The following is an 8693-nucleotide window of genomic DNA, read 5'->3' on the forward strand; positions in this document are numbered from 1 at the left end:
GAAAGGATTGCTTAAACGTTTTCAAAAACAGAACAGCTGTAGATTTTATAGGGAACAGTTAAACACTATCACTCAGAGGCAAAACGAGTCGTTAGAAAGCTTTGTAGATAGGATTAGAAAAGTTAATATTAACACCTATCAGTTGACAACTAGTGATGAAGCAAATAAGATTATTTTACAAGAGGCAGAAAATAAAGCTCCGGATACATTTTTACGTGGGTTACCTCCTGAAACGTCCCGTCGTGTCAGGGCAGAGTTTCCTAAAAATTTAGCAGAAGCTGTATCTGTGGCGACAGCTTTTGAAGAAATTGACATTGCCACCAGATACAAGGAGAAGCGAAATATATTTTCAGCAGGAGTACGATGTTTTAGGTGCGATCGACACGGACATATAGCAAAAAACTGCAGACAACCTACATGCACTAATTGTCAAAGAATAGGTCACACATTCAAGAAATGCAGGTCTAAGAAAGTTTTAGGACATAGAAATCAGTTAAACTCAAACGGGAATGTCGGAGCCGCCGCCAGGCGTTCCCAATAAAATTTCATGCCATTAAGGCGAATGTGAAGGCGGAATGCTGGTTATCTGCTACCATACAGGATAAAGAGGCAAGGATACTAGTGGATACAGGCGCAAACTTATCAATAGTAAGTAATGAATGTATTGGAGAAAAGAAATATGACCCTCCAAGGTATAGATTGAGTGGAGTAGGAGGAGGTACAGTTAAGTCATTAGGATGTATATCATTGATTTTCTATATTCACGGTGTACAATTTCAGGAAGATGTAGAAGTGGTAACAAAGGTAACTGACGGCTACGACGCGATCCTAGGGTTGGATTTCCTGAATAAACATCACGCTAAAATCGACCTCAGACAGCAAACTGTAGAACTTAGCGGAATAGTGTTTCAGCTAGGTGACACCGCTGCAAAGGGCCCTCTGCCGCAAGAATTCCCCAACCGGAAGGCGAAATCAACTATACTGCGTGCAACGTCCTTGAAGGTTGATTCGCGGGATCAGATACCATCTGGCTCAGGAAAACTTCTCTGGATGGCCGTTGACCACGAAGTACCTACAGATACAGTGTGTCTAATAGAGCCTTTAGAGGAAAGTGAGGAATTAGATGTATCACATTGTTTTGTACGTAGGAGTGTTGTACGGGTTCAAGACGTTGAGGGAGAAAGAAAAGTACCGGTACATATTGACAATTTCGGAGTGGAGGACAAAGAGTTGCATAAGGGAATATTAGTAGCTACAGTCAGTACTTTTGAAGAAGAAGATTTCATTTGGTCAGATATTAATGATGGTCAGAAACCAGACGCCTATAAAACCGCATTGCGCCAGAAGATTGAGCATTTGAAAGGAAAGGATAGAGACACGATAGAAGCAGTTTTAGTTGAGTTCCAAGATTTATTTAATGCAGAAGGCCATTGCCAGCAACAGACATCACACAGCATAGGATCCCAACAGGAAATAGCCCCCCAGTTTATAGGAAGCCTTATAGAATTGCGCATCACTTAAAGCCAGTACTGGATGAATTTTTAGAACAGCATCTAAAAGATGGAATTATAGAATATTCTGATTCGCCTTATAATTCAAATATCGTAATTATTCCAAAGAAGTCTCCCGACGATACGAAACGATATAGATTTTGTTGTGACTACAGACACCTTAACAAACAAACTATCTCAGATGTTTATCCTCTTCCAAACATTACAGATATCATTGACAGTTTGGGTAACAGTAAATACTTTCCAACAATCGATCTACGTAGCGGATATCATCAATTGGAAGTTGCTCCTGAAGATAGGCATAAAACAGCATTTTCTACCCCCGGAGGCCACTGGCAATTTAAAAGAATGCCTTTCGGTTTGAAAAATGCACCAGCAACTTTTCAAAGACTACTCTATGGAGTATTGCGAGGACTCAAAACTCAGCAATGTTGTGTATATCTAGACGATATTATTGTATTCTCCAGAGACATTAATGAACATGCTGTGCGTCTGCGTAATGTTTTTCAGAGACTTAGAAAAGCTAAATTAACATTAAATATGGAAAAATGTACTTTTGCATTGACAGAGGTTACATACCTAGGGCATGTCATTAGTGAAAAAGGAATTAAAACAGATCCTCGATTAATTTCGGCAGTTAAGGACTTCCCAACACCACAACGCGTTAAGGAAGTACAAAGTTTCATTGGTCTCGCATCGTATTACCGAAAATATGTTCAAAATTTTGCTGAAATTGCCCGACCCTTAACCCAATTATTGAAAAAGGGTGCAAAATTTCATTGGTCTGAAGATTGTGAATCTGCATTTCAAACCCTTAAAGATAAGTTAACACACAGTCCTGTATTAGCCTACCCAGATTATAATAAAGAATTTATTTTATCCTGTGACGCAAGTGGTCTTTCAGTAGGAGTTGTTTTGAGTCAGAATATTAATGGCGCGGAACACCCCATAGCCTATGCTTCGAGACAACTAACAACGGCAGAAAGAAATTATTCCACAACGGAGAAAGAATTGTTAAGTGTTATTTATGGTATCAAATACTTTAAATGCTACTTGTATGGTAGGAAATTCAAGGTCATTACAGACCACGCAGCTTTAAAATGGTTGCTCGGATTAAAGGATCCATCTAGTCGTCTTACCCGTTGGGCCCTATGTCTTTCCGAAATGGATTTCGAAGTTATCCATAAACCAGGCAAAAAACACACGAATGCAGATTGCCTAAGTCGGAAAATAGCACTTTTGGAAGCAAGAGGCCGAGATACTGAGGACTGGAGAAAGACACAAGATGAGGATACAGAACGTAAAAAATATGCAACTCAAAAACAATTTTGCTTTGAAGATGGTGTATTATGCCGTAAAACAAAACTTGGACCGCGAATTGTTGTTCCCCAACACCTTAGACAAGAAATAATGGCAGAGGCCCACGATCATATCCTTGCAGGACACGGTGGACAGCGGACAACCGAAAGACGAGTAGCAGAGCGATTTTGGTGGCAAACCAGAAAGCAGGATGTTGCGCAGTACGTTCGTAATTGCATTGCGTGCGCACAACGAGCTGAACTTTCTCGTTCAAAAATACCCTTACAGAGGCTCCCCGAGGCTTCATGTCCATTTCAAATCTGCGGAGTGGATCTCTACGGGCCATTTCATAAAGCACCTGCTGGTAATAAGTATGTTCTTACAATTATAGATCACTTTTCACGCTATCTAGCTATGGTGGGTCTCCCAGATCAGCAAGCAAATACAGTTGCCCAAGCTATAGTTAACAACTGGATACTTAAATTTGGCGTACCTGAAGCTATTATCACAGATCAGGGATCTAATTTTATGTCTGAATTAATGAAACAGCTATGCCACTTATTAAAAATACGCAAATTACGCACAACTCCGTTACACCCTCAGTGCAACGGGCGCACAGAAAGAGTTCATCGGACAATTGGCAAGATGCTTAGTTATTATATTAACGAACAACATTCTAATTGGGATACGTATTTACCAATAATCGTGTCGGTATACAACGCCAAAACGCATGAAGCAACTGGCATGTCACCTTATGAAGTGGTCTATGGAAAAAAAATGCCGTCCCCTTTTGATGTAATCAGGCAGAAAAACGGAAAAGTCGGAGAAACAGTAAGAGATTTCAGTCGAATGATGAAGGATGTATGGAAAAAGGTTCAAAAATCTAATACAAAGGCTTTGGAACGACAGGAAAGATTAGGTAATACCCAAGCTAAATATCCAAATTACAAAATCGGTCAGTGGGTTATGCTTTCAACTCCTTACATAGCGAAAGGAAAATCGAAGAAATTTGTAACAAACTACAGAGGTCCTTATCAAATTATTGAGATCACGTCACCAGTCAACGTTAAATTGCAACTGCCCACCCGAACTACCATTGTCCATGCAAGTCGTTTAAAACCTTTTAAGGGCGCTCCAGATGTAATTCCTTCAACAATAGTGTCTGCTTTTCCGAAGGGTGGAGGAAGTTCCCGTAAAGGAAAAAGAGTGGCCACGCCAGCACAACATACAGACATGGCACCATACAATCTTCGTTCAAGGGTGCGAATGTCCTAGTTGAATCTTAGTAGACTGTGGACAGTATACAAATGTAAATAATTAATAAATTATAATGGTTTATTTTTTAAGAAATAAAAGTTGAACGTAGAAACATGTAGATCTTGTAGTTAACAATGTATTCCTTCTGTTCTTTGTTTTTGTTTTTACTAGGTTCGTAGGTCTATAACCATGATTGCTTTTTTCAGAAAACGCCATGCAAGCATTTCCTACACAAAACCTATCCTACCTCAATGACTCCCTTGACGGTTCCCTTCTGAAGTCATAAACTCACAGCAAGGCAAAATTGATGCCAATGTTATGATGCAACATGTCTTACAATTAAAAGGTGAACGCAAAACTAAAATTATAATGCTAGGAACGGGTATATCTGGAACCTTTGTGTTGGTGTTTCTGCTCTGTACCGTTTTCTTTTATTTAAGAAGAAAAAATAAGCCAAATAATAATATACCACTTCATCAAATCCCTGTTACCTGGATACCACACACTTAACTGGTGTACTTCAGTAGTTACTTTTGAGCAGTAGTGTATTAATTTTATATAATGTACTTCATTCTTTATTAAACAGTCTCTTGTTAACATAAACAATACTGTAGAATAGATATTCTTGCATTAGTATAGGGTAGATTAACCAGCTGTTGCTCTGTAATTTTCTAAGTGCAAAATCTATTTTTTGTTTATTCATTGTCATCAAGATTTGTTACACTTATTACAACCATTTATGTAAGAACTATGTGATTCCTGACCGTACACTGCTTTTGTAAAGTGATAAAGTATTTTCCACATACTTAATGTGAAGCGTGTGTAATCTTCTAAATCGAGAGTTTTTAGTGCTTGTGCTTTTTCCGTGTGAAGAGTGGAGGAATGTTGAGTGGTAAATTCGAGGGCGAATTTCTCCGAAGGGTGGAGGAATGTTGAGTGGTACTGAAGTAAATAAATTAGTGAAATCAAAGTGAACTAGAAATTAGAATATAAATGGAAAACTTGGTTTAGTTTAGAGAGTTACATACTCGCATTCAGTGGGCAGAACAGCAGAAGAGACAATGACCATGAAGTCAGCAAGTTCCACATAAGCGGGCGCTGTCGATTCAGCCGTCAGGGCATCGCCCGACCGGCTCACGTGTTTCTCAGTTGTCGCATGTGAGCAAAGGCCCTCGCCTACATTCCAAGAGCCAATGACCGACGTTAAGAAGATTCTTCGAGAAGCTTTTCAACGTGACAGAAGAGGCAATGGCCGTGAAGTCGTTCACCTCCAGTGAACTGAAGTGAATAAATACGCGAGACGTGGTGGGCCCGACAGATGAAGACAGATGAAGACGGGGACGAAGACGTAGACGGAGACGGAGACGAGAGACGAAGAAGACGAAGAAGTGAAGAAGCGTAGCAGTTGTTTTCAGTCAGTTTCGGTGCTGAAGACGGTCATGCAAGAAGAGACTGCATCATGCACAGACGCACCAAGTCCGCCGCTGTAATGGAATAGCAAGCAGCAGCCGCGGCGCCAGAAGACAGAAGTCAAAAGGTATTTGAAGTCTGGTTTTTACATACCCGGGTGACTCGTGAGGACGGGAAGGAGACGGCCTCACATCAGTAGTCACCTGTGAGCTGGGATGAAGAGCTGACAGCCGAAGACTGGCAAGCGGGAGTCCGTGGTTCGAGTCCGCCACACTGGCCTTCTCCCGCCGCACCGCTCCGCTGGCCGACGCAGAACACACGCGGCCGCTTAGAGAAGAGAAACACTGGGACGCCGCACCCAAGGTATCATCCGATGCACGATTTCGCTCACAATAATTAAACGGGCCACCTCGCGCTGCGCGTCTCCAGTCAGCTGGGCGAGACGGCGACACGAGATTCACACCGCTACGCGTAATCAGACGCCGCCGCCGCCGCCGCCACCGCCGCCGCCACTGCCGCTGCCGCAGCAGAAGACTTCACAAACGACACAGCTGCCGTTCTCCGAACCAGAACATCCAGTAAGATACAGTTGTACGAAACTTTCAATAAAAGTTATCTTATGTAAAAATGATGTTTCATTCGACATCATACCTGAGCCAAGGGAGAACCCACCCTGCCCACATGTTGTAAGAGAGAAAAGTTAATTTATTTAATATTTTCACCCTGACAGAATGCTTAGAATGCTCATCCTGACAATTGACAGCATCGAAAGAGAAAACCCAGTTACATTGAGTGACAGAACTGTCACATTTAGTAACACAACTGTTACATTTGATGTCAGAAGCCGTTGTAGTTGTTACAGTGTATAAGGAGTCCGCCATGAATTGCGACGGAATGTCCGTGTCAGGGCTCGCCAAGTGGCTAGTAAAAAACGTGTGGCCCTCTCGCTGTCCATGGATCTTTTCCCACGTGTCCACAAGTGCCATGTCCCGGCAGATCGTATGCAATTCGTAGCAGGAGCTGAAATTAAGGTTGTGATCCTTCAGTGTGAGAACACTATTGAAATCCCGCCCTACCCTGATGTGACAATATATCTCACGTGGAATAGGGTCGCAATCTCCTCCGAGCAGAATCGCGCCCACGACCATCGATTGTCAGATCCGGAGGGTGCATGGATGTTGACAATACGAATGACGATCACGGTCATCGCCAAACCCCGAGCCGACGGCAGGTAATCGAGGTCACGCATCGGAATCCCTTCCCAGAGCCTTATATGCTTGGTCCATTGTTGTTGTCATGCTGGTGTCATGTCATTGTGAACTCAAAGGTCTTCAGTCCACTATTCATGCTCAGAGAGGTGCCCACCAACGGGCTGACCTCTGTTTTCGTTGCGTGGTGTGCATCCTGTGAGTCATCAACAATTCTGGGTGCCAATTCCTGTATCTCTTCAACTGATTCTGCCAAGTCACAGTGGTCATATATCCCAGAAACGTCCACTGATGCATTTCGATGCGGCGGCCGGGACTTTCTCCCTGACTCCTCCGTTGGCAGCACCGGGTCAGTTGGTGTAAATGCAGAGGGACCGTCTGAAAGCCAGGACATACGGTCACCATATGAAGGAATCCTGCCAGCGTCCTCTAAAGGCACGTGTTCCGTGTCAGACACTTCTTCGGCTCGAATAACTTCCGTGTTCCTTAGGCTAGGGGAGGACATGCAACCGAACTATGGCGATGCTTTTTGCGACGCTTCGGCGATCGTTGTTTGAACACACTGCTCTCTCGTTTGTTGGTCCGTTGCTGCAGCCACTGTCTCGACCTTCACTTTCACGCCGTGTGCTACATGTGAGGGTGCGGAAGGTTCCTCCCCCATCTGACGTGATGTAGTTGTAGGGGCATTCTCCGTGTCACCTCCATGCTCCCCTAACTCAGTCTGCTCTTGCATCAACTTGTCCTTGTCAAGCTCCGAACTCGGCAACACCTCCCGGCGGGCCACCGACACTTAAGTCATCTCCCCCTGCGGGTTTGGGGTTAAGAATAGGCCCGCGGTATTCCTGCCTGTCGTAAGAGGCGACTAAAAGGAGTCCATCCCCTTCAAGGGGGTAGTTAGCGCCTGCGTCCCGAGACGGACGGTTCCACCACCTATATTTGTGGTCTCTTTGGTTTCTCACTTCTCGTTTCTTCCTTCCTTTGGTTGGTTCCTTTCTTTGTTCTTCTCCATCTGACTGTCTTCCTTACTCTTCTCCTTGCCTTCTTCTCGTTGCCTTCTTCTCGTTGCCTTCTTCTCGTTGCCTTCTTCTCGTTGCCTTCTTCTCGTTGCCTTCTTCTCGTTGCCTTCATCTCGTTGCCTTCTTCTCGTTGCCTTCTTCTCGTTGCCTTCTTCTCGTTGCCTTCTTCTCGTTGCCTTCTTCTCGTTGCCTTCTTCTCGTTGCCTTCTTCTCGTTGCCTTCTTCTCGTTGCCTTCTTCTCGTTGCCTCCTTCTCGTTGCCTCCTTCTCGTTGCCTCCTTCTCGTTGCCTCCTTCTCGTTGCCTCCTTCTCGTTGCCTCCTTCTCGTTGCCTCCTTCTCGTTGCCTCCTTCTCGTTGCCTCCTTCTCGCTGCCTCCTTCTCGCTGCCTCCTTCTCGCTGCCTCCTTCTCGCTGCCTCCTTCTCGCTGCCTCCTTCTCGCTGCCTCCTTCCCGCTGCCTCCTTCCCGCTGCCTCCTTCCCGCTGCCTCCTTCCCGCTGCCTCCTTCCCGCTGCCTCCTTCCCGCTGCCTCCTTCCCGCTGCCTCCTTCCCGCTGCCTCCTTCCCGCTGCCTCCTTCCCGCTGCCTCCTTCCCGCTGCCTCCTTCCCGCTGCCTTCTTCCCGCTGCCTTCCTCCCGCTGCCTTCCTCCCGCTGCCTTCCTCCCGCTGCCTTCCTCCCGCTGCCTTCCTCCCGCTGCCTTCCTCCCGCTGCCTTCCTCCCGCTGCCTTCATCCCCTTGACTTCTTCCCCTTGACTTCTTCCCCTTGACTTCTTCCCCTTGACTTCTCTGGTCTCCGCCTCGGCGTTTGAGAGAGTCTGTCCTCTCTCTCTCTTCCTTTTCCTCTTCTTCCTTCCTCCCTGTGCGCGCCTGAAGGCCGACCCACGCGTTCGCACGCATAGCCGGTGGCGGGATAACGCGTAATTTCCCGCCCTGGGTAGACAAGTAAGGCACACACGTACCCCCTGGTAAAGGGCAGGCCCAGGGAGGGGTGATTG

General features: G+C 45.3%; 1 protein-coding gene across 1 annotated transcript in view; it reads right to left on the reverse strand.

Moving 5' to 3' along the window:
• LOC124722240 (octapeptide-repeat protein T2-like) overlaps positions 1-8429 on the reverse strand; it is a 55200-nt gene extending 46771 nt beyond the window's left edge. The window contains exon 1 of the mRNA XM_047247431.1: positions 7712-8429. Coding sequence (XP_047103387.1) covers positions 7712-8429 — 718 coding nt within the window. The remainder of the gene's footprint in view (positions 1-7711) is intronic.
• Positions 8430-8693: the final 264 nt, after the last annotated feature.

The sequence above is a fragment of the Schistocerca piceifrons genome, chromosome X (assembly GCF_021461385.2).
Source record: "Schistocerca piceifrons isolate TAMUIC-IGC-003096 chromosome X, iqSchPice1.1, whole genome shotgun sequence".
Classification (NCBI taxonomy): domain Eukaryota; kingdom Metazoa; phylum Arthropoda; class Insecta; order Orthoptera; family Acrididae; genus Schistocerca; species Schistocerca piceifrons.